Genomic DNA, 26702 nt, shown 5'->3' with positions numbered 1-26702 from the left:
GTGGTGAGTGTCTGCATGTGAGATGTGTGACACATATTTTGAATCTTATTATCACTAATGGTTTGAAAGATCTTCATGACTCAATTGCTCAAGTTAGGACTGCTGTGAGATGAGTGTGAGATTCTCCTTCGAGATTGGAGAAATTTAAGGTTAATACGAGGTTTACGGGTCTAACATCCAAAAAGGGCATTTGTATACACGCTAGAACTCAATATTTTTTTATGTTGGAAGCAGTTCAAAAATATAAGTTGGCATTTGCATTATTGGATGATGAAGACATCCAATATGTAAAATATTTTTATGATCATGGGAGATTGAGGAAACCCATGGATGATGATTGGGAAGTTATATCTATTTTCGTAGATTTTTTTTTAGGCTTTTCTATGAGGTCACCATAAAGCTATATGGCACTTTGTACCCTACATCCCATCAGTTCTGTTAGCAAATATGTAGGGTAAAAGAAGAATTAGATGACATGGTCACGGATGGTCACATTAGGCTGCTGGAGATGACATTGATTATGGGGACGAAGTACAACAAGTATTAGGGAGATTTCACTAGGGCAAATATTTTGTTACATGTAAACTGTTGTCTTTGATCCTCGTTTTAAGGTGGAAGACATGGTATTTAGATTGAGAATTACATACAGGCAAGCATGGGCAGAGCATATTGTAGCAAGGGTTAGAGAAACTCTTGGTATATTATTGGATGAGTTTACCGTCTTGCGGGATGTTAATATTGCGGCACCTAAACCTACCCCCCAAGTTCCAGAAGTCGAAGTTGGGAAAAGACGTAAATTGGACTAGGGTGAGAGGTTGGAGCAGACTCCCTTCGTCCGGAGTTCTACAGAGGCTCAATCAGAGATGGACAGATACTTGGTAGCGAAGTTTCAACCATTTTCACAAAAGTTTGGTATATTAAGTTGGTGAAAGGTGAATGTCGTGAAGTATCTCATCTTTGAAGAGATAGCCTGTAATTTTTTGGCCATCCCTATTAGCACCGCAGTCTCAAAGTCGGCCTTTAGCACCGGAGGGCACGTATTGGATTCATTCTGGAGTTCATTAGCTCCTATCATTGTGGAGACTTTGATTTGCACGCAGAATTGGATCACGGAGACTCCAATTCGTATTCCAAATGTTCTTGACTATGTGGAGGCCGACGTAGAGAAATATGGTAGTGATCAGTCTGGATCTGGTAATCGTGAGACTTGAATTTCATTTTTTTTATTTATTTATTTTCATTTAATTGGTGTTAATTTCAAATTTAATTGTTACAGTGATATATGAGACGGCGTCTACGGCTACCTCCGATGCAGTCTGACTTTGTGTGTATTGGACCCACTATTGTTATGGTTTGCACAATTTGTCTTTTAATTATTTTTTGCATTTATAATTTTATATAATATTTTAGTATCTAATTATTTTACTTGTATGTTTTTTAGATTTTATATTCTCAATATACATATGCCGAATCCTAATCCTAATAACCCAATTATTTATGTTCATCTTCATCCCAATGACTCAATCTCATCTTGGTTAGTACTTTTAATATTTTGTATTTTAAATTTTTGTTTCATATTTATAAATTTATAATTCTAATTTGTTTTATTTTTAACTTATTAATATTTTAGGTTTTATAATTTTTATGACCTCGATTCTCAGTCTCATAGCAGTCAACACAACTCAGTCTCAGTGAACTCACCGCCATCCCAAATTAATCAAATTTGAAATGTTATGATTTTGTTAATTTACAATTAATTATAATGTTGCTACAATATTTAATAGTACAATTTCTAATATTTACTACTTTTATACGAGTTTGTAATATTATAATAATTTATTAATTCTCTTAATTTGTATAATTGTAATAACTTAGTGTTTTAGTGATAATTATTAGTTAATACTTAATAGTACTAGTTGAAACCTAGTATATGGTTAATAGTTTTATCTATATAATTTATTTTTTGTTCTAATTTTTTAAATATATTTAGTTTTTTTGTTAAATTATGGGCCCAATATGGCCCAAAAAAAGATTTTGGGCCATTTTGGGTCCAGATAATTGAATTGGGCCGAAGGCCCAATAGGGGTGGACGGATGGAGGTCCACCCCGGGCAGCAGATGGGGTACCCCGCCCCCCATGGACAGGGTCGGGGTATGGGAACAAATTTTCCACCCCCGCCCATGCAGAGAAGGGGTGGCCCTGCCTCGTATGGGGCGGGTAGCACCCTTAACAGATAAAGCAATGCAAACGTGAGAAGGAAGAAGTGCATAATTAAGGAAGAAGTTCAAATTAGAAATGAACTAGAAATCGAACAAATGTCTAAAGATGGGTTGTAATCATTTGCAAAAGAACAAAAATATCAAAAATCACAAAAGGTACAGGATGAGTCTTACACCTTTGCCCCACGCTTCCCCACCCCTTCATTTGACGAATTTCACGACTCACACACTCCCAAAGTTAGAAAAAAGAACTAGTCTTATTTGGTTCGACACCGAAATGTGAGAGAGATGGCGTGGGTTGCTGCAACTTCAATGGCGACAGAGAGATAGAGGTAACCGAGAGAGAAGACCAACCAACGAAACCACTCTGAGAGAGATGAAAAAGCAGGAGAGATCTAAGAAACAAAGCCACTGGGTGTTTTCCTTTCTTCTTCGGGCGTCCGTCCTCTTCTTCAGTTTTTTATTTTAATATAATAATCAGAGATGGCGTGCACCTACATGCCCTATTTCTACCTGTAGGCTGTATATAGCAGTACTGCTATTTTATTGGCACTGGGTGTTCGAAAACAGCATCTCAACTAATTTCGAGAGTGCACACGTCCTTGGCAATAAATTTTCTGCAAATGCATTTCGGATAATTCAATAGGAAAATCTCCCAGTCCGATGGTCCTTAGAGATTGTTTGTACCCAAGGGGATTTGAACCTTAGACTTAAGGGGAGCATACCCTCAAGCTCAATGCCAGTGCATATCTAAATTTTGCATAACTATGACTGAAATGATCTATATTGGAGTAGTCAAAGCTCTTCAACTCCACTTTTGTGCTACAGTAACTCCAAACTTTTCTTCGAATTTGACGATTTACTGTTCATAGCCAAAAGGAATTTTTTATTCTAAAATTTTTCCGCTCTAACCCTCTCCCCTCTCTCTCTCTCTCTTTCACCCTCCCTCTCCCGTATTTGATTTTATATATATTGACTAATTTATGATTAATTTGTGATGGTTTGGCTCTAGAAACTTCGGAAAATGTTATTGAATTTTGCTGTATTATAGGCTTTATGCTTGCATTTCTTCCACAAGAGGAAATCGAAAAATAAAAAGGATTTTTCAGATTATTATAATACAAATTTTTCATATTTGCACTGAGTTTTATTCGACATGATGAATGTGTATGAATTGCTGTTAGAAAACAAGGACATTCCTCACAAGAATTGTAGATGTGGTTTGTATTGGATAATTAGGTTGAAAAAAATAAATAGTTGAAAAACAATAAGTTAATTAAAAGTTAAATTATTAATTAACATATGGTTAGTATAATTGTAAAATATGAAAAAAAATTAAAAAAATATATTATATTATTATTTTGGCTAATCCAATGTGAGATTATATCTTGAATAGTTTTGATTTTATGCAAAATATGTACTTTTATAACGGAATTTTGGAAATGACTTTGGCTAGACCGATGACAATGCTCTAAGAGAAACAAGCAAATCCAAGCAATACCTGAAAACAACCGACCCATAAAACCAATAAGACAATATGAAAGCTGTAAGGGGGTAAAAACAATAAAACCCAATACAAAGCCCAGCCACCAGGCCACATTAGAAAAAGAGACAAAAAGATATAAGTGAGGGACAAGGGGGGACATGCAGCAAGTGAAGGGTCTCGGGGAGGGGGGGGCATAGGGCCATGGTGTCAGGAGGTTGGGGCCATGGGGTCAAAGAGTGTAGTGGGCTGCCAGGGGGTCAGGGACATAGGGCTGTCAGGGAGGGTCAGACACGCAAAGGCTTGGCCTTACCACTGCAGGGGCGCACGCGGGAGAGAAAAATCAAATAAATAGGAGGGTCCGGATGACTGTCGAGTGAGGTTCTTCTTCTTCTTCTTCAACTCTCCTTCTTGCTCTTCAACCTCTCCTCTAGTCTGAGAACATGGAGCTCCAGCGATCGATTTTTCCTCAATAAATGTATCTGAAGCCACTATTGTACAATAAAAAATGAGAGACTATAAACAATAATATTACAGTAGATTTCTCTTCCCAAACGCCCGTAGACGTAGGCATTATGTTAAACCAAGTAAACCCATGTGTTCATTTCTTTTATTTCTCTGCATTTATATTTTCCATTTACCGTCATGGACGTATGCATCGCCACTGTACAACCACACAAGAATACTACTGAGGGCTTCAAACAACACTGAATGAGGCCCTCCTCAATGGGCTGTGAATGACTTTTTCTCCTATTTTAACCTGTTGATCAATTTTTACAGTATCAACAAAAGAATAAAAAAAATTAATAAAACATTAATACTTCATATTGTAAATTGAATATGAGAATACAATAAATACGAATTTTAAAAAATCTCAACAAGAAGAATGGGTTCTATGGCCGAAGTTTTTGAATCAATCTTTTAAAATATAACTTTTTAGAATTTTAGAACATGACAAGGCTAAAAAATTTTAGTCTCTTAATCCCGTAATGCAAGATTATCCTATTTTTTTTATTAAAAATAATATTTATAATCGTAAATGTATAAAATACGTGTAATTATTTTAAACAAAATAAATAAATATAGAACTCACAGATGTCGCCACTTCGATATTTCTTTTTCTATTTGTGACACTGATTCTCCAGGCTAGGCATAAATGTCTCTCGTTTTGTTCAGCTAGAACATGCTATAATTAGCATGTCGTCATGAAACAATTGTTGGGTTAGAATGGAGTGGATCTGAGACAAGTACTATTTTTACACTTAAAATTAAATTCTCCTTTTTCTTCTCCGACTCTTTTTTAGGCTTTTACAAGTTAAAAAACGATGTCATGATCGACGTCAAAAGAAAATATCTAGTAATAAAATCTAAAAACAGTTCAGCTCACTACAAATAGCAATTTCTTTCCTCTCCAATCATTACACTACTCATGCTCTTAATTCTAGGCGTTTATCAATCAATGCCAACCATTAATATTGCTTTTATATTTAGATTTTACGATATCGAATGCTCAGATATATATATATATATATATATATATAAGACATAATTAAATATTATGAGGTCCACATCTTAATCTAGTTTTTTTATAAATGAGAAAAAAAATTATTTATATTAAATAATTATAGAGAATATTAGGCTTTCCCTTTAGTTCAAGCAACAAAATAATATATTATTCCTAAATATAGGAATCATTTAATTCATTTCTTTTTGGAAAAAATCAAATTCTAGATTTTGAGACTTGCCGGCCAGTATGTAAGCCATAGGTCCTCTTTGTATATTTGATGAGTTGAGTTGAAATAAAATGATTTTAGATAAATTAAATAAAATATTATTATTATTTTAAAATTTTAAATTATTTATTATATTTTATATATAAATTTAATAAAATTAAAATGATAAAATTAAATAAAATGATATAATTTCTGCATCAAAACGAGTCTTTGAGATTTTTGAGATTTGAACTTCTATAGACGTTATGGGGGGTCTATTAAAAATATTTGAATTGAGAGATTCTTTTTTAAAAAGTAAATTTTATTAGAATTTAAAAAAGTGTGGTAATCAATATTAGAGAATTAAATTTTTAATGAATTTTTTTAAAAGTTTATTTTAATTCATTTTTTTTTTATAAATATTTTGAAATAATTTTAGTATTGAAGTATTTAGATCAAGATAATGGAAGTTTTACAAAATTAGTTCTGGTAAAAGTTTGATTGGAAAATCCGCAGGTTGTCCTCCGCGTCATCCTCCTCTCCATTGAACATAACCAACCGCTAAAATCCCCGATAATGGCGACGATGCCTCCCTTTGCGCCACTATAAAGTCTCTCTTTCAATTCATCGATGTCGTTACCCCTCCCGAAGGTGCATGCAATATATACATCAATGGCAGATTCCGCAACCTCTTCGCTACTTGTAATATTATTACTAGTTTCACCATTGCTATGCATATGTTCCTCGCAAGGAAGTTCTACCAACTTGCGCGTCATCCTGACACACGTCGATGCCCACCGAGATCTTTCCCCGCTGCAAATGATCAAACGATCTATGCAACGTGGGAAACAACGACACGGTGAATTTCTTGCCGGATTGATGGTGAGCACACAAGGCTCCAGTGACGTCCGAACGCGGGTTGTGGGCGGTGACGGAGAGTTTCGCATGAGCTTGTCAATTGGGACCCCGCCTGTGCCTTTCCTTGCGATAATGGACACAGGTAGTGACCTGATATGGACACAGTGCAAGCCATGCAAGGCCTGTTTCAAGCAACCGACCCCAATTTTTGACCCTGCGGAATCGTCTTCCTTTGCCAAAGTCAGCTGCTCGAGTCCATTGTGCAAGAAATGGAAAGATTCAAAGTGTGGAAGTAGCTGTGAGTACTCCAATTCCTACGGGGACGGAACGTCGACAGAAGGGTTTCTAGCGACGGAGACTTTCAACTTTGGAGGGTCTGACAACGAATCTTCTGTCCCAGATATAGGATTTGGGTGTGGGGTGAACAATGATGGCCCGGGGTTGAACCATGGTGCTGGTATAGTGGGACTCGGTCGTGGACCTTTGTCCCTGGTTTCACAACTTCATACACGACAATTCTCCTATTGCTTAACGTCGATCGGCGGCACCAATGGCAGCAGCAGTCTTTTTATCGGATCTGCACCATCCAGCGTGCATATCTCGAATGCTAGTACCACCCCATTGCTTGAAAATCCAGTTCTACCGACATTCTACTACATATCTCTTGTAGGCATCAGTGTGGGCCGAAATCGCCTGTCCATTCCGCAATCGTGGTTCCAGTTAACCAAAGATGGAACTGGGGGCTTAATCGTGGATTCCGGAACCACAATCACTCTTTTAACCGAAGATGCCTACGATGTGCTGAGGAGAGAGTTTCTGGAACAAACGAAACTTGAATTGTCGGACTCATCAGACAATTCTGGATTGGATCTTTGCTTTGACCTTCCACATGGCAAATATGCTAAGCAGATTGCAGTCCCTAAACTGATATTTCATTTCACGGGGCTAGATTTGGCCCTGCCCCCAGAGAACTATATGATTGTGGACGAGAAGATGGGGTTGGCATGCTTGGCTATGGCCCCGGCAGGTGGTTTTTCAACCCTAGGGAACATTCAACAACAGAATATGTTGGTTGTCCATAACCTCGAACAGAAGACCATGTCATTTGTTCCCACTGATTGCGGTAAACTGTAGGTTGTTCCCGCATCATGTGTCGAGTCAGTCGATCGATTTCTGCATGCTGCTGGTTTCAACAAGTTTTGTTTTGTTTTGTTTTTTTCAAATAAGTTGCCTGTGTGCATAGAGAAAAGTTGTTGATTGGGTAAGCCAAAAAATAAAAAATATTCTTTCCTCCAAACCCAAATCAATCGCTTAGTTCTAAGGAACTTTTTGTTTTTGTCTCTATGATAAGACTACAAGGGTATACTGCTCATGCGATGAAGATGAGCCATGAACGTCTAATGAGTCTAGCAATGTATAGTACTCTCTGTTAAAGTGTCCCAGTCATTATTGGCTTTATGGTCCACTATCAATTGATTGAACTAACTGTTTTGGCTCATTGTGGGAGAGGTTTAGAGGTGAGACAAAATATAAAATTTTTATCTCATTTCATTTTATTATTATATATTTTTTAAATTTTCACACAAATATAATAAATAATTTAATTTTTTTAAATTTTAATTCAACTTTTTCAAATTTCAAAATAATAATAATATTAAAAAATAATATTTTAAACTTTCATCTAAAATTAAAAATCCTCATCTCACCCCTTAAGTCTACATAGAATCTCTAGGGGCAGGTTTGGGGCATAAGACAAAACATAAAATTCTCATCTCATCTTATCTCATCATTACACATTTTTTAAATCTCCATACAAAATATAATAAACAATTCAATTTTTTCAAATCTCAATACACATTTTTCAAATCCCAAAATAATAATAATATTAAAACATAATATTTTAAACTTCAAAACAAAACACAAAATTTTCATCTCACCCTCCAAACCTATTCTAAATGAAGACTGTTTATACAAGTTCATATAATTATGTTTAAAAAAAAATTTTAATTACAATAATATCTTTTTAAAAATGATGTTTTTTCCTCTTTTACTATTATTTATTAATGAGATTGTACACGCAGTCCCCCATTCAAGATTGTAACTAAAATTTCTCTTGTATCAAACTCAAAGTCCCATCTACATGATCATGAGTAGCATATATATAGGAGTATAGATTTGATATGCCATTGAAGGGGAAAAAATCATTACCAACTTTAAGCATGTCTTCCTAATAAATTTTTCACAAATAGGGTGATAACTTAAGCAAAAATAAAAAATTTTAAATGTACTTAACAAAATTTATAAAAAAACTTACTTCTCCACGTGTCAGACTTTATTAATATGTTGAAAATAATAAATTTTGAATTTCAAATTTTGAATTTTAAAAAAAAAACTAACAAAATTAATCTTGTAAGTAAGACTGTAAGTATATATTGTATTACTCAAGAAAAAATTAAAAGGATTTTTTTATTTTTGAATTTGAGAATTTTAAGTGGGGGAGAAATAGATATGTGAAACAAATTATATAACATTCATTAAACATTTAATGCTAATCTTAAAAAAAACATTTAATGCCAATCTAAAGATCGAGAAAGATAATAATAAATATTATAAGATCTACTTTATTTGTCTTAAATATAAGTTGAATAAAATATTATTAAAATATTATTTTTTTAATTTTATTATTGTTTTGAGATTTAAAAAAAATTGAATTAATTATTATATTTTATGTAAAAATTTAAAAAATTTATAATGATAAGATGAGATGAGATGAACTCGTTTCTATATCCAAACGAAACCTAAACTGACCAAGATTTTATTGGCCGTCAACGAGCGCTTCCATCACTTTAAATGCTTTAGAAGATTTACCCAAACTTTAGCTTGAAGACGAATTGCCTGAAATTGATTCTTGTACATTTATTATTTGTTGTGAGGTGATTTAGATCTTCATGCATGGTTCAGTTAAATACATCAAAACTACCTCATTTATTGCAATTATTGTCAAATTACCAGTATTATCTTTGAAGACTTGAAATAATCATACAAGAATTTAACAAAAATAGATTCATAAACTGACATTAATAGTGTAGTAAATAAAAAAGTTATTTTTATTGTAGAATAAATATAACCGATTACGTGAAGTCACGTTAATTTATAAGTTTACTTTTATAAAATTTCTACGTCGTTGAAACACTTTTCATTAAATAAATTACAGTCGTGGAGTGCGCAAACGCCACACAATCATTTTGAAAAAGAGTGTAATCTACTATTAAAAATTTAATTTATTATTATGTGAATATCGTATTTACTATCAGTTCTTCTATACACAATTGTCTCATGTAGACGATGTGTAGTCAACTGACGTGACATGATGCCATGTCAGCTAATATTATTAAAAAAAAATACGGGAAAGATGCTACTGTTGACTTTTTCTTCAACTTTCTTTTTTCTTTTGAAATATTTTGAGTTCTGGGTGGGAGTAGAAAAACTTAGTGTTTTTATTTTAGTAATACTCAATATATTGTAATTTTCTTCTTTGAATCATTACTGCTTCTGTTTCTATTCTCTGGCTCCATTTTTACCATCAATATTTTCTCTACCTTCTTAAGTCCTTGAATCTATCTTTAAGAAATATAATTTAAAATCTTCCATCAAATTTACTTGTTCAAAACTCTTGGAAGATGTTCCAAAAACAGAAATTGGGAATGAGAATGGGAGCAAATTAAGTGCGCTGTTAATGTGATTATTTCCTTTCGATTTCTTTTGTTGTCGCATTGGCATTCCCCTAGTTCCTTGTTCCTCTCTAGATCTGCAGTCATTGAAGAATCCGACTGTACATAACGAGCGAGATTACGATTGGGGCGTCACACCTCGGCTCGTCTTCATCCCCCAACGCCTTGGAATACTATGTTTTCCTGCACCCAAAACAAAGCACGGCTCTTCCTTGCGCAAGTTGCCCAACCGTGAACCACCCCCACCCCAATAGCACCTGTAGCCAACCACCATTATGCATGACCCGCGCCACTACACCTCCAACCCACCCCACAAAAAACAACATCATCAAAACATCTTTGTTTTGACCCCCGAAAGTAGAGCCCAGCTCTTCCATTTAGCACGACTCCCCTGCAAACAACCAGCTCCTCCACGGTACTACCACCTGCACAGAGATCATCGCCAAACACCCCAAGCCACCCCAGCCCGTCACTACTCCTCTCGGTGAGTCTCTCTCACGGTTACTCCCTCCCTCTCTTGGCTTACTTCTTTTATTCGCTCACTCTCTCGCTCATCACCCTCTCTCTCTCTTTCAACCAGTGTCCAGTCGCACGCTCTCAACCAACTTCAGCCACACCACCACGGTTCATCCAGCCTAGCCCCGTCGCGCCTTGCCCCCACCACAAGAAGGATCTTGCCATCTTGCAGCGTGGGTTTAAGGAGAGAGAGGGAAGGTCTTTTAGCGTGATTTGGGATGGAGGAGAGGGAGGGGTCTTGTAGTGGGACAAACGAAAAATTGGCAAAAAACAAAATGCAAATGCAGTGTTTTGTTTTTTTGCCAACTCAGAAGCCGTTTACACAGTGCTTGAGGCAGGCGACTGTCTTAAGCATTTTTCTTTACTTATATTATTCAAAAGAATTAAGTGACACTTATGCATTACACGATTGTAAATATAATTTCTCTTTTATTTATAAGCATTTTCTGTTAAAAGTAAAAAAGACTGGACTCTTTCAAAATAATTAAAAAATATAAAAAAAGAAAAAGAAAAGACACTTCCAAAGGCGGGAACAACATCAACTCCCTCCGTATTCATTCACTACTTCTTTTTGTCGTGCTTCTAATCTGTTTCCCACGCTGTAGATTAGGTCCCGTTACAAAGTCTTCTACAAAATCCCCAATTCCTTCCCTAAAACCCTAATTTTCAATTCCCCAAATCCTAGCTCACCAGCCATACAAAACCATCCTCCGCATTTTTAATGGACAAATCCGATGATAAAGACGAGCCAGTGGCTGCGATGGAGCTTAGCCCCGGCGATTCCCGTTCACCCGTGCGGCGCTGTGTTCGCCGGAGGTTGGTTCAGTCCACGCTGTTCCCGCAGAAACCCCTAGAACACGAAGAGAACGGCGATCAGACGGGTGAGAAGGGTTGTTGCGATGATGAGGACGGTGAGGACGAGGAATTCTGTGGGAGTCAAAGCAAGAAGAAGAGGAAGCCTAAAGGGAAATCAATGCCTCAACATATAGCTCCTAAGAAGGTGAATTATGTGGATATTTGTATGCATAATGTCCTGCTGCTACTAATTATTGCAAATCAAGTGTGATAAATGTTAGCAAAGTGCTTTTTTTTTGTGTCTAATGCTCTGCCTGGTTACTGAAAATATTTGTTCGCAGATGAAGGAGAAACGACCGGTGAATACTACACCCAAGAAAACATTGACTAATTTAAAAAAGTGTGAAGATGCATCGCCGCCAATGCCTGATCTGCGGTTAGAGGCAAAGATGTCAGCTAAGGTCAGTGACCTTGCGTCATGTCATGTCATGTTTTATATTTATATTGTTCCCAATTTTTCTTTGATAGGCCGATTCAGCTCATATTTTAGGATCTTGGTCGTTAGATATGTTCTTTGTCATCATGTGGCTTTTTTTACTCGTGGTATAAATCAATCATGAATTAGTTATCCAAAAGCAGAAGATAAAATACTATGTAAAGAATATAAACTGCTTAGCAGTCGAGTTATTTTCACTTCTTTGTTTATTTGTGTTGATCTTGGAAATTTTGGCTACACAAAAAATTTTGGCTTGAATCTTTTAATTCATTGTCACTTGGGATTGCTTTGCTTCATGTCTGTGACCTATAATGTTTAATGTGTAGCTCTAAGTGTCTTTCTTCTGTGTTTGATCAGGAAAATTCACGGATGTTTGCAGGGAAGCAAATGCATCCTTTTTTCTCATCTTGGAAAGCGGGTAAGGGTAATCAAGAGGTGACTGAGGTGGAGGGTAGTTGTTGCTTGTTTGAGAGAAGGGATAAAGGAATTACGTGTGGCCCAATTCACATATTTGAAACGACTCAAGTATGGGACTTCCAAGTTAATTATTTTACCTAAATAGAACAATTGCATCACTTACTAAATAATAATGTCTAATTTTTCTCTCACCTAAAGCGAAACTTAAAATTTCTGCTTTGCAGGAAGATACAACATATATTGACTGGAGAAACTGGGCATTTTGCGAGGACACCTTTTGTAATGCCAATCATGGTCTAGAAAACAAATCTTCGTCAGTTTATGAAGGCTCTGTTGAGTGCTTACATATTGATAAGCTTCCCATCTTTATACATCCCTGCAATGCATCAACCTTACAGAATGAAGTTTCTTCTGATCAGCCTGTTAGTCAACAAGAACATTCACCTGAAGTGGTATGCAGTGCATCATTAATCTCTATCTACCTGCTCTTTCTTTTAATCACTTCTTTTCCCCAAAGAATTAGTTGTCACCATTTCTGAATCGTTTATCTAGTCTCTACATATTATGTAGTGATTTTTTTTTTCATCTGTATGAATTACTGTCAGGACCATGAGTTGGATAAAGTTGGTTTATTTTTTAGGCATATGGGCTGTCTAAGAAAATCAGATACTGAGCAGCAAAGTAGATTTCTTCAGGAGAGGTAAAAATTTATACCCAATTCTGCATGGACTTTATATATGCTTAATCTCACCCACCCGTGGGTTGCCCAAGTGGTAAGGGCGAACTTGTGTGCATGAGCCCCATGTCACAGGTTCGATTCCCCTTGGGATCAAACTACGATTTAAGTGGGAGGCCATGGCGGTGAGTTGTTGTGCTAGTCTCCCCGGGGTTTAGGTTCCATGGATGAGTCCTAAGGGCTCTGCCATGAGGTGGTTCCCTATCATAAATGTATATAAAATATATATACACATATATGCTTAATCTCTAGTTTATATATGCGTGGAATTTGCAATCCATGTTTTTTTTTTGTGTTCATTCAAATTTATTGAATTTTATAATCGTTGATTGTTGCAAATGCTGCTAAAGTGTATTGCAAATGCAGCTAAACTTGGGTTGAGCCCCAAGTGCGTTTCAATAAAAGCGGTATTGTTACTCACTTACTTGTTAAAAAAAAACATGCTTGTAAAGCTGCTGTAGTCTTCACAGATTTTTCATTATTACCATAGTAATGAAGATATTTCATTATTAAGTATACTCCAAGTGTTTATTCTACTGCTTCAAGGAGGCATGGGAATTAAGTGTTGTCATTTGTTCTTGTCTTTGAAGGTTCCTGTTATGATCCCGAAGGTTAAAGGTTTAACCAAATTAGTATCCAACTGTTCTAAGACTTTTGGATCAATGGTTGAGTTTTTAACAAGTGGTATCAAAGACAGGTTCCACGTCACAAGTTGAGTTCAAGTCATGGAATGGGCGACCTATAGGTTGGATTAAAATGCCTTGGTACCATATATGAGCATAGTGTTAAGTCATTGAATACTGATAGATGAATGAAGCTGCCAAAAGGGAAAGGGCTACCACCGAGTCAGCGTCGATAGAGTGGGCCGCTGTGGATGTCGGATTCGGAAGCGTGGTGGAATGTTATGATCTTGAAGGTTAAAGGTTTAACCAAATTAGTATCCAACAGTCCTAGGGCTTTTGGATCAATGGTTGGGTCTTTAACAGTTTCATCATTACTTTTCTCCTTTTTACCAATTATTTCCCTATTTCACTTGCTTGATCAACTTAAAATAATGGAAATGAATGACATTAGCATTTCTCTAACCAACTCATTAACCCTTAGGGCATAAGAGTTTTCTAACCATTTGTACATAATTTTTAGATGGAATTGCTGTATATTGATATCCATTTCATACCCCCCCCCTCCCCAAAAAAAAAAAAATTTGATTTCATTTACACTGCAATTGCAGGATGATATCATACTATGCTGGTTCTGATAATCAGCTCGAGGATGGTTTATGGACATCTAAGTACAAGCCCAAGAAGGCCATGGAGGTGAGTTATCTTGAATCTGTATCTTCTTCATATTGAATTTATGAATCATTTTGAGAGAGAAATGACCTTTGCTTCAAAGATTGTAAGAAAACTGTGGTGGATCTTAGGACTTTCTTCCTCCAAACTTTGTATCACTGGATGGCTGTACATTGTTGTCTTTCTAGCTTTAGTTCCAGAATTTTTGGATCTTTCCATTTAATGGCTAGGTGTTTCTCTTGTATAATTTCCTGTAGACGAGGAAATTTTCACCCTTGTATCATATCAATGAATCTTTAACTTATAATAAAAATATGATCCTAAGTAGATTGGCATCTTTCTCTTTATCTTGTTTTTTATGAGATGATGGACTTTCACTTCTAACAATTACGTTTTCCTGGCTGTCCGGTAGGTATGTGGTAATGATGAAGCTGTGAGGTTTTTGAGTGATTGGCTACAGCTTTGGCGTGCAAAAGGCTCTCACACTAGCAAAGATGAGACTGTTAGTGGTCAACGTGGCATGGAAAATGATGACTATTACTGTTCTTACAAGGACTCTGATTCAGAAGACATAGACGAAGAGGATACTCTAAAGAATGTTCTCTTAGTTACAGGACCAGTTGGGGTATATACAGATATTTCTTTTCAGCATACCTAATGTTTGATTTACATAAAGATTGTAAATTATTATGATTTATGTATTTTAAGTTGCATATAGAACCATCACAATCACATTCATCTAGAACTTTATTTCCTTTATCATATCTCAAGATGCATCCAAATTGGTTTTGGTTTTGGCTATCTGTTGGCGGGTTCTCTTGGTAATATTGATTTGAAGGCTAGTAACACCGTTTCCTTGTATGTGGTTCATTTGATATTCTCATATTTTCTTAATTTTCAATTCTAGAAAGTAGTCGCCCATGTCCCATTGATGAAAAGCCAATAATTTACCTAATCTGTGTGACGGGGGCGCGTTACAAGGGTCTGGAGTTTAATTGGGTTAAATACATGCTGCGCTTGCATAGTCTCAGGAGTCCTTGTTATCAAAGAAATTTTAGAAAGATAGTTTTATCCAGGTCATGAAGATGAAATAACTCAACTCAGATCAACGAAGCCTTTATTTTGACCAGGGGTTGGTTATTTGAAGCCTAGATAAAGGTGTAGCGTTGCTGTAGGTTGACAACCAGCCTAAAATTGTTGTTACCTTTTAAGAAAAAGGATCCTATTGATATACAAAATGGCTACCCGACAATCTCATGCCGTTATGCTCACAAATAGTTTGATTAGTCTTGGAACTTTGTAGATAAGAGATAAGACTCATCTGTGTAGTTCTTTAAAGTTAACCTGTCAATGTGCAATCTAGTGGTCAAAGGGCGGACATGGGATGAGCTGTAAACTTAGACATCTTGGGTTCCCTAGATTACCTCATATACGGTTCTGGTGGGAAAGGTTGTTATCTGGGGTTTTACTCCCCAGAGGTGGGTTTGAAGAGCCTTGCCTTGGTGAGGTTCCACACCATCAAAGAAAATGTAATTACTCAGTTTTCATAAAACATTAATTTTCATTCCAATTTTCTGGGAAAAAATATGCTCATGTGAGATGATTTTCAGACGAGAAATTTTTTGGGTAGTGAGTTTCTCATTTCTTTTTGTCTGTGTATGTGTTCAGTACTGTTAAATGGTGTCAGCAAGATGCTATAAATGTAGAACCCAGTGCAGCTATGTGGGAAAAATATTATAAAAATGTTGAGAGAATGTGTATGATTCTGTTGAGTTGGTAAACTTGACACACGTGATGATCTGTTGGGCATGCATCTTCTTTATCTAGGGGATTTAGGCCTCATTTGGATAGTGAGATGAGATGATCTGTGAATAGTAATAAAGTGGTTTGTGAATAGTAGTGAAATGGTTTGAGTTAATATGTTTTATGGGGTTTTGGGAAAGGAGAGAAAAAGGGATGGGATGAGTTGGGAGGGTCTTGCCATCCAAACCAGGCCTTAATGACTCCTTTTTAGGTGTGATGGCTAATAATATGGATATCACTGATTAGAGAATTCTCTTTGATGGAAGCCACTGTACGTGCCATACTGTTTTCTTCTTTTAGGAATCATCGGAAGGAAGTTGTTCTAGAATTTAGTATTGAATTTCCTCGCATCTGCAAGTAGTTAAGTAGAAAATCAGATGTGGTGTTTTCAGTTAGTTTGCAATATTCCTTGTATAACTAAACTAGTACGCTTAGGTGTTGCTCTTGTATATGTCCCGTATACTTGGGCTCTAGCCTACTCTTTTGATCAATAAAAGTTTGTTTACTGATTAAAAAAAAAAGTTAGTTTGCACTACCTTGCCTTTGGACTCGTATTAAGTTTTATTTTATGCGTGTGTCAATATGCTTTACTGTTAATTAACTCTTTAGTGGCTTTTCAATGAAATTTGTCAATGAAACTCGAGACTTATTCTATAATGTTTGCAAATTTGCAAAATTTACAAATAGACCTCTTTTTTGCAATGTTTAAGAAGGATATGCTATTGCAGGTAGAGTATAACATAAATCATGTCAAACTGCATAGTAGTTCTCCACAAACGCTTTGTTTTATATGGGTGGTTAAAGTTGTGTCTCATGTGTTGCAGAGTGGGAAGTCTGCAGCTATCTATGCTTGTGCGCAAGAGCAAGGGTTTGAGGTCTTGGAGGTAGTAATGATATTGTATGATTTGTTGTTAATCTATTTCAACTGTTCAAAGATTGATTTTAGCTGTTCTAGTATGTGTAGTATACTTGCAAATACGAAGGACAATATGCTGGGATGCATTGTTAAAAATAAAGGGTGTCATTGATACTGCATAAGACCACACATCATTCGAACCAATACATGATGGAAACTCTTTTGGATGCCAATGGGACCAATCAAAATACATATTTGGAAAGCTCTAGCACTTTGCATGATGTAGTCTATTTGATTGGATAGGTGCAGAAGTATTTTGGAGGTTGTTCAGTTTACCTAGAACAAACTTAAGCATGCTCTTTCACTGGATTTTTGCTTTGTTTGCCATTTTCTAAAATATTTTGTGAAACGTTAAGTTGTAGTTTCTGACTGTTTTTAAGAAAACTATTTTTCCCTTGCATGTACTCAAGTTCCTGTATTTTCAATAAATTTTACTACGTAAAAGGAAGGTCTTACATCAATATCTGTTCTTGCAATCTTCCTCATCGTATGCGTATTCTGGTGGACCGTGCCATACTTACTATTGTGCACAATTCAGTTCAGTTGGCTTTCAGTCAGAATTGATACCAACCTGACTTTGTTGGATTGAAAAATCCCTAATTGATGCCAAATTAAAGCAAAATTAGGCAACGGGCTGTTTAGGAACAACAACGACAAGCTTTGAGGCTTGTGAGTAACTTATCTGGAAATCTCAATCCAAAACACCCCCAACCCTCCAACCACAGCTCCATACCCCACAAATTCATGGCCATGGTGATGCTTGCAGCAGCATTAGCGCCCCCCCCCCTCCTCCCCAACCATTACAGAATGAAGGAGGAGAAAGAGAAGAAGGCTAGTGGTAATTTCTCACTCAGGCGGGGGGTTGGTTGGTTTACATTTTTTCTCAGGTTAAAGTGGACAGATCAAATTGGGAATTTGTGGCAGGGAAGTAGAGTGGGAGTGACTGGGTATTATGGTAGTGGTGATGGATGGGGTGAGGCTTGATAGGTAGAAAAAAGGGGGGGGGGGGGGGTTAGAGACTATGAGGATGGGTGTGGCTTGAGTGGGAAGGAAGAGGGAGGGGAGAGGGGTGTACAGAAGAGAATTTATGAAATTGGGAATTTGGGATTGATTTATTTTAGCGAGTATCAGGTTTGTGCAAGTTCATGTGAGTGCCCAATATTGCTAGCAGTCATTTAAATATGAATGTTATTTTCCGAATTATATTTTATTGGTTCAGGCTGCCTTTTGATTGGTTATAAATAGGCCAACACAAAGACTGAACCAACCCATTGGGTTATGCAATTTTTTTTTTTTTTTTTATAAGTAACTGTGATATTTTCAGCAATATATGCAATTTTTTAAATCAATCTTACATGCTACTCTGGCAAAAGTGACCAGGTCAGTACTGTCTGTGCTGGGTTTGTAGGTTTGGATGGGTAGGGTTGGGTGGGTTGCACAGCCCTAGTGTACTAAACATGTGCATGTTAATTTATGGTGTACAAGAACTAAAATTTGGCCATTCACATGCCTGCCTTGTTGTCTGAATAAATTAATAATAGGCTAGTTTGAAACTGCTTTTTACTGCTGGATCAAATCCTAAAGAAATCATTTCTGATTTGGAATGTTTAACATCTTTAAATACTTGAAACTATCAACATGATGTTGGTATGTGGCAGAGTTTTAGGAAACGATGCTTGCGTTAGAGCCCATTTATGGTAAATTTAAACTCTAGTTTCCCCATATAAGAAATTATCTTCCCTCACATGTATAAAGAAAAGCAAGCCACAAAAGACTTAACTTAGGTCATTGGGACTTATTCTGCCTATCATTAGAACTATCAATGCAGCAGTGCTACAATAAATCATTGACTTCTGTTTCAAGGATGGCAAAAGTAGCCTCTTTGCTTTTAACTCTGATTTACTTTATTAGTTGTTTTAGAACCTAAGCTTCAACAAGTCTGCGACAAACAGCAAGCAGCTGAGTCTTCTTCATTTGCTGTTGTATATCCCCATATTGCTATCAACAACTGATTCCTTCACCATTTTCACTTACTGTCAAAAGTCTATTCAAATGCTATTTCTTTCAGATTTTGATATTTGAAAATTATGAGAATAGCCTTTCAAGTGAAAGTTGAATATGCCCTATTTCAATAAAATTGTTATTTACTAATAAAAAAAAGTGAAAGTTGAATATGTCCTATCTGTCATTTCACTAGTTAAGTGCGTCAGAATGTCGGAATGGGGCTCTTGTGAAGCAGCGGTTTGGGGAGGCACTAGAATCCCATCGGCTCAAAAGGTTTGTTGATTTATCTTTAGCTGCAATGTCTACATTTTTATCTTCCAACTTTATTGAGCCAGGATGATTGTATCTGAGTTTACTTACCAAGTTCGTATGTCTTACTATTTCGTATACACATTATCCTACAGTTTTATTGTTTCATGTGTTCAAAGAAGTTCATCTATTTTACAAAGAGGTGAATTGTTAGTTAAGAAAGAGAACATAGATGGTACAAAATGTGGGAGAAAAATAAAATGGGATCTCCTTAAATTGTAAACATGGCGATAAAGCGGCACTTGCACTTTGAAGCTTTGTCAAGCCCTTTCCAAATGAGCTTTAAAATGGCAAACATTTGCTATTCTTTTTTATTATTATTATGAATAAAAAATTTATTGAGACAAGTAACAAGACAAAGCCAAGTACACAGTAAGTATACAAAAACTGCTACATGTCAGGAACTAGGACTTGCACTTGTCGGGGTTCTTGATATTTTATTATTCATTCTGGGATTAGTAATGATTATTGAACATTTTTTCCTCTAATTTCGTAATTCTCATCTACCTTTAAAGACCAAATCATCTTCTCTTTCACTTGAAATGACTAGTTATGGGGATGTGTTCCATCACAAGCAGAAATGCAGAGGGGGAACTTTTTACAAAACTTGTCATAAAACACCTGACTGGATGAACTGAGAAACTAACACTAGTCTTTTTGGGTGCTATCTACAACAGTATCCATCAAATTCTCAAAATCTCAAATTTCAGATTTTACTGCTGCTTTTTTCTCTCCATGCGAGTTTCTGGTTTCTGGGTTTGCTTCTGGTATATTCTAGGTTAGATCACAGCGTATGAACACTTGTAAAAAAACCATGATTTAAGTAATATTTTGCTACTGGTAGAAATTTTATAAAATCTTACCCGTGGTACAGCTTTGGCCCCTGTATTTATCAATAATAAGAAATTGGACAGAAATAAAACATTGTTCATCGTGAAAATATATCATCTAACCTGTATTATATGGTATATTTTTTTCCCTAGGTCACTGGGACATCCTGTGCAATCACAGAACAAACCCATTGTGAAATCTACCCTGGCTCTACCCAATGGTAATGCATCACAGGATTCTGAAACTGAGGCTGTTGAAGTTATACCCTTATCAGATGAGGAAGCTCCCCATGACAAGATTGGAGCCTCAGGAAATTTCATGTACAAGGAGGATGGAACTGCCTGTGATCAAGTTGAAGTTAAGCCATTGATTCTATTTGAGGATGTGGATATTGCTTTTCTTGAAGATCGCGGTTTTATTGCTGCAATACAACAAATAGCCGAAACGGCGAAGGGACCCATGATATTGACCAGCAATAGTAAGAGGGAGCTTAACTGCTTGAGATAGTCTTCTCATCATTTTGAAATATTTATGCTTTTGGATTTATTTTCTTTACGCTCATTCTGTTAATTGTAGGTAACAATCCTGTGCTGCCAGACAATTTAGACAGGCTACAAGTGTATTTCACATTGCCACCGTCGAAAGAGGTGCTTTCTCATGTATATATGGTATGTACTTGCAGGGCCTTTTTTCCACTCAGCTTTCTCATTGTGGATTTGTGTACCTTTTGAGTTCATTCGGTTTTGCATTTCAGGTTTGTGCTACTGAAGGAGCAAACATCCAACCTCATTTACTAGAGCGGTTAGTTGGGTCTTGTCATGGTGATATTAGGAAAATCATTATGCATCTTCAGTTCTGGTGCCAGGGTAAAACATTTAAAGAAGGTCAGTTGCACAACACATGTATGCTTGTGTGGCATTTGTATACATGCCATTGTTTTTTATACGGTCACTGTAGTTTCTACTACATTATTATTACTTACAACTTCTGTCATTATATCCCATTTTTACTATGAAATCTACATAATCTTGGTTCCCTCTCTGTCATATCTGGAACTCGTTAGATTCCCATGGAATATGACGCAGCCTTGCAACTAATATTAATTGGAATGCGGTGAATCTGCCTGCGAAACTATAGCCTACCATCTGCATTTTGAAAGTTTTCATGCCCTCAATGACACACACACACACATATATATATATGCTACTTTTGGCTACTGCACATGGTTTACATGTGGTCGATTTATCATAATGTGCAATGAAGTACGAGGAAGGGTCATGTGGGTTTACATGCATTTACAGCTAAAGCTAGTTGAAATTGTCTGATTAGAATAAGCCTATTTTTTGTATGTATGGGGAAGCATTAAAATCTGAACACTGATATTAATGTTCCATAATTATCATCTTCGCCTTGGTCTCTTTTTCCTGTTGGTTTGGGGGTTTGTGTGCATTCGTTTTTGGGGAGAGGGTGGGGCCTTTTTAAAAAATCTATTAATTTTATTTGAAGTATATTTCTTGTATCAATTGTCTATTGTTCCAGCTTACGAGAGCTTTTAACATAATCCTTTTGACTCTCCAGATAGGGAGGTTCAGAGAACATATGGTTCACTGCTATTTGATGTTGAGGCTGGCCACAAGATACTACCTAAGATTATCCCCTGGGAATTCCCTTCTCAGTTATCTGAGCTAATTGATAAGGAGATCACCAAGTCACTATCAATGATGGAAGAAAATCCTAGTTTAATGGAAGTAGTTGAGGAAGACAAAAAGGAAATGCAGGAAGATCTGGATGCATGTGATAATGAAACACACAGTATAGAGACCAGGAAGTTAGAAATGTTGGACAGGAATGGCTCTGTTCAAGATTGCAATGAATTCATAGCTCAATCTGGTGGATTATCCAACCCTTCAGGCACCCCTGTCAATTCATCTCGGCAAAATTTTCGAAGGAAACTTAATGTGGTGCTGTCTTCTGATTCTGAAGATGAATATTTAAGTGATGGGAATCCTGTAGTTTTGGATAAAGATGCTAACAATAAAGGATCCCAAGGAGTCAACAGCAGCTATCCCTCATATCATCCATTCACTGAAAACTGCTCAAGTCCATTAACTGAAAAGCTGTTTTCTAGAGTGAAATATTTGGAAGAAACATGTCATCAACGCTCAGAAAGACTGGATTCTATACAAAATGATGAAACATGCCAGTCATTTGATGTATCGTGTGTGCCAGAGTCAACATATGTTCCTGAAAGTGTGATAGGTGATGTGACAGAGCTGTTGTCTAGAACAGTATCCTGTGGTCATGTTGCTAATACCTTAGAATTTTCTGTGAGCAGTGAGTCAATCCAGACCCTGTTACCAGTTGAAGCACACAATCTTGATAAACCTATGCGCAGATTACGGAAAAGATCGGAGATGCAGGGAAATACTTGTGATGCAAATCCAGAATTTTCTCATGAAGTGGAGCTGGAAGATTATCAGGATGAAAATGTGGAGGCGACAGGTCATCAAGTGATGGATGAATGCAGTCGCATGGATTTCTATAGGGGCTCCAAGTTTGTAGAGAAGCCCAGGTTGTTCATGCTGACTGATTTAGTAAAGGAATCATGGATAGAACTCCGTAGCTCCCGCACAGATCTAAGGCAGTACGTTGCCTTAGAAAAAGAAGATGCAATTGAAAGTATCAAACTTGCTTATGCTATGAGCAATCTGATATCAGAAGTTGACCTCTTGCTTTCTGACTGTCAATTGTTGGTAAGTGTTTTATTACTCTATATATTGAAAATATAAACCCTTCTTCGGTTATGCATGTGTAGATCATTACAGTGATTGGGTGTTTTTGCAGGATTCTTTGGAACCATCTACAGTCCCTTCTGAGGGATCAGATGCATTCAATTGGTGTGATGAGCAAATACAGATGACATCATCAATTGCACAGCATGGTTTTTGTTTTTATGCAAAAGACATAGCTGCTGTAGGATCAAAGATGGTTTCTGAGAGCAGTGTCAATTTGCCCTCAGAGATGTTGGCTTCCACAACTGATATGATGACATTGGGTAAATTAATTGGACGGGATATGAGAACAAGTAGAACATTGTATGTTGCAAGGGATTTAAAGATGATTCCGGGTCCACCTAAAAGTGACTTTTCAAATAGGTATTAACTCAGCTCCATTGGTATAGTCCTGTTTCATATACATCCTCCAAAGTACATGTATTCATGTTAATGTTTCCTGGAATTTTTACAAGCTTGTCAGTTATTTGACTCGTTCAAATTAAAAGTTGTCCTAAAAGTGGAGCTTTTAGAAATTTGCCTTTTAACTCAGTCAAGCAGGTTTTGGTATCATGTGTTTTTGTTGATATAAACGTTTGCTTTGATGTCTGAAATGCAGTGAAATCAATTCGAGTCTTTTTGATATAATCCAGTCCATAATTCCTGCAAGATCATACTTGACAGTGAGAGATGTCGGATTCTATGAGTATCTTTCTTCATTGCGTCTCATTTCAAGATCAGAAGCTTCCCGTTTATCTGAAGGCACTGAGAAGACCAGAAGACGGAGGTATGTGCTTGTAATGTTTTGTTTAATTGGCACCGGGTGTTTGGGAACAGTGTCCCAACTAATCTCGGGGGTGCACAGGCCCTCGGCAAGGAGGTCCCCGCAAGTGCATATTGGGTAATTCAAGGGGAAAATCCCCCAGTCTGATAGTCCCTAGAGATTGTTTGCATTCAAGGGGATTTGAACCTTAGACCTAAGGAGAGTGTACCCCCAAGCCTAATATGACTGTAATGTTAACCTAGCTTTTATTATAACTGTTGGTGCATCTGTTGCAATGGCTGCTCAATTAGTTGCATGATGTTTCAATGCAGGGGACGGGTTGCTCGACACTACTTGAGCACTGGTTCAATGGCTTTGTCTCGTGAAGACATACTGTTGCTGGGTCAATATGATGACTTTCTTGGGAAGATTTCAACCCAAAGAGTCGATGGTAATTGAGATAGAACTTCACAACTAGGAAATCTAACTGAGTTAATAACCTCCTCGTTGATAATATAATATGGTCATTAGCGGAAAAATTTGGCATAATTATATGGATTAGCACCATATGATTCCCTTTACTTTAGAGTGAAATATTCAGAGTGACCAGCCTTATACCACAGCCCAACAGCCACGGGGGAGGATAGCACATTGCCCGATGAAAGGGGTTTCCCGGTGTAGCTAACTTGAGCCAACCTGGGATATGATTTTATTCATTCCATTTCCCTCATTGTGAAGCCTATAGAGTCATATTATGACAATTGTATTATCTTATAAAATTATGCAAGTATTCGACACTCATTTTTCTCAACCGGCTATCTGAAAAAAGAGAGAAAGATCTCAACTTAATTGTCAAATAGAACCCAAGCATGATATAATACTAAATTGTTCATGCTGTCTTATTCTTCTCTGCTCCCTAGGATTAATTGTCAAATAGAACCCAAGCATGATATAATACTAAATTGTTCATGCTGTCTTATTCTTCTCTGCTCCCTAGGATAGCTTTTATTCAAAAGCATGGCTAAAATAATGGTACTGGAAATGCTTGATACAGGTTGGCAGCAGGATTTACCATTTATGTACATCATTATTTGGATTTGATTGTATATATGATAACTATTTCTCAAGTTAATCTCCTTTAAGGTCTTGAAAAGTTTTCAGATTTTTGAATGCATGAGGTTTCAAGTCAATCTCCTTTTGAGGTAAGTGAGTAAGTGATATGAGGTCTTGATCCTGATGTTTAGAAATCAGAATGGTTAGACCCCATATGACAAGGAACAAAAAAGTTAGGAACTTCTCCACAACTACTCCTATGATCTACAGGCTACACGCACACGCACAAGCCTGCCCATTGTTTGGGGGCGACCAAATTAGGGCTCAGGCCTCTTTGGACTTAGACCCACGTCGACCCATCCAGCTAATCTTTTTTGCCCTTTTAGTTTCAAGATTTTTGGACGCAATACCGCCATGTACGGCCAGCTCAAAGGATGCATTGAATCGTTTAAAAAAATAGGCTAAATATAAATGAGTTGTACTATTTATAAGTTGGTTTATTAATATGCTTATTGTGATATTCGAAACACTTATACAAAAATCAAACACTGATATTTTTTCTGCCATGGAGATATGAAATTAGGTATATTTACTTTTCACATCAGCAGGTGTATCATTAAATGAGAAATCAATCCATTAGCCATGAGATTATATGCTTTCCTAATTGCCTAATATACTTATCTAACACAAGACTCTCAAAACTTTTTCCGGATGTTGGGCATAATAACTTACTCTTAAGAAACCTAAGGCAAACATGAAATCTAAAAGCTTCAATTTTTTTCTTTTAAAATATAATTGTAATTTTATTTATTGAAATTTAAATATACAACTGATATAGAAAACTTCTACCTTAGTAAACATTAAAAAAGAAATTATTGAAAATTTAAATATTAATTTTATAAATAATCTTTGGAAGAAATAGAAAAATGATATTTACAGTTTTAGAGTGTATAATTTTACATATTTCTTTTATAAAAAATAAATAAATCTGAGATATATATAAAAAATATTTTTTTTAATAATGATCTCTATTTATTTCGAGAAATACTATATATTATTACTCCCAAATATTAAATCCACAGAATGTGGGGTCCATTGGAAAGCAGAGACTAGTTCTATTTGTGATATAAAAAATGATAGTGTGGCTATTAAATGTCTATTTATATATTTTTTTTAATAATTAAAAAAATGATTATTAATAAATTTATATTTTTTTCTTATTTTTTTCTTAATCATCAAAGATGTTTAAAATATACTTAAAAGAAAAAAAATCATTTGTACTGATATACATATTTAGTAGACGCATGTTACAGGTACTGAGGTACCCCTGGGATTATCCATTAACAGTGCTTCACGAGAATTCAAGGAAGGCGAAGCTGCTGCTTCTGAATGCCAATAATTCCTCTCTCTCTCTCTCTCTCTCTCTCTCTCTCTCTCTCTGCGTCAGTCTCTCAGACTATTATTACCAGCATACGCATGCAGGTGATAGCCTGAATGTGATGATCTAAGATTTTGGCTCTTCTCAAACCCCTCATCATTTACCTTTACTTTTCAGACTTCTTTTCTTTTCCAAATATACAAATGAGCAATGTTATACAAGTTCTATTTTTTAAAATTTTAATTATTTTTAATATTTTTTTAGTTTATTTTTAAAACTAATTCAATTTTTCTATTTATTATTTATATATTAAATATTTGATAAAAGAAAAAAATTAAAAATTAAAAATTAAAAAATATATAATGTATGAAAATTATGTAAATAATAGAAAGTTGTGTAGATTTTTTATATACAAATATTATTTTATAAAATTCATCTGTAAACTATATAATATTTAAATACTATTTTGTAATAAAAATTAATTTTCAATCTCAACTACTAAATCAAATTATCTCGCTTTATAAACTTATTTTCATATTTTTTTTTTAAGACCAAGTACGTCCTTTTTCTGCCTAATCTGCAAAGTTCACTGCTGAGGTAGACTCAACCTCTTCAATTA

General features: G+C 35.9%; 2 protein-coding genes across 2 annotated transcripts; both read left to right on the top strand.

The window, feature by feature from the left end:
* Window positions 1–5988: 5988 nt before the first annotated feature.
* On the top strand, window positions 5989–7853 carry LOC108988331 (aspartic proteinase nepenthesin-1-like). The gene has a single exon (XM_018961567.2). The coding sequence runs from the start codon at window positions 6045–6047 to the stop codon at window positions 7404–7406; it is 1362 nt and encodes a 453-aa protein (XP_018817112.1). The 5' UTR covers window positions 5989–6044; the 3' UTR covers window positions 7407–7853.
* Window positions 7854–11105: 3252 nt separating this feature from the next.
* On the top strand, window positions 11106–24788 carry LOC108988330. Its single transcript, XM_018961566.2, has 16 exons — window positions 11106–11519; window positions 11656–11775; window positions 12168–12335; window positions 12452–12679; window positions 12833–12927; window positions 14195–14279; window positions 14668–14880; window positions 16883–16942; window positions 19172–19251; window positions 20271–20596; window positions 20695–20786; window positions 20873–21002; window positions 21697–22871; window positions 22963–23273; window positions 23509–23676; window positions 23985–24788. Exons 1-16 carry the CDS (start codon window positions 11241–11243, stop codon window positions 24109–24111), a joined length of 3657 nt encoding a protein of 1218 aa, XP_018817111.2. The 5' UTR covers window positions 11106–11240; the 3' UTR covers window positions 24112–24788.
* Window positions 24789–26702: the final 1914 nt, after the last annotated feature.

This window comes from Juglans regia, chromosome 13 (assembly GCF_001411555.2).
Source record: "Juglans regia cultivar Chandler chromosome 13, Walnut 2.0, whole genome shotgun sequence".
In the NCBI taxonomy this organism is placed as follows: domain Eukaryota; kingdom Viridiplantae; phylum Streptophyta; class Magnoliopsida; order Fagales; family Juglandaceae; genus Juglans; species Juglans regia.
The sequence above is the reverse complement of the archived record's forward strand: the minus strand, read 5'-3'. Positions and strand labels throughout refer to the sequence as shown.

Coding starts and splice junctions, on each gene's coding strand:
- LOC108988330 (XM_018961566.2), top strand. CDS start 11,241: ATGGACAAATCCGATGATAAAGACGAGCCAGTGGCTGCGATGGAGCTT. Junction 11,520..11,655: donor AACATATAGCTCCTAAGAAG/GTGAATTATGTG, acceptor ATTTGTTCGCAG/ATGAAGGAGAAACGACCGGT. Junction 21,003..21,696: donor GGGTAAAACATTTAAAGAAG/GTCAGTTGCACA, acceptor TTGACTCTCCAG/ATAGGGAGGTTCAGAGAACA.
- LOC108988331 (XM_018961567.2), top strand. CDS start 6,045: ATGTCGTTACCCCTCCCGAAGGTGCATGCAATATATACATCAATGGCA.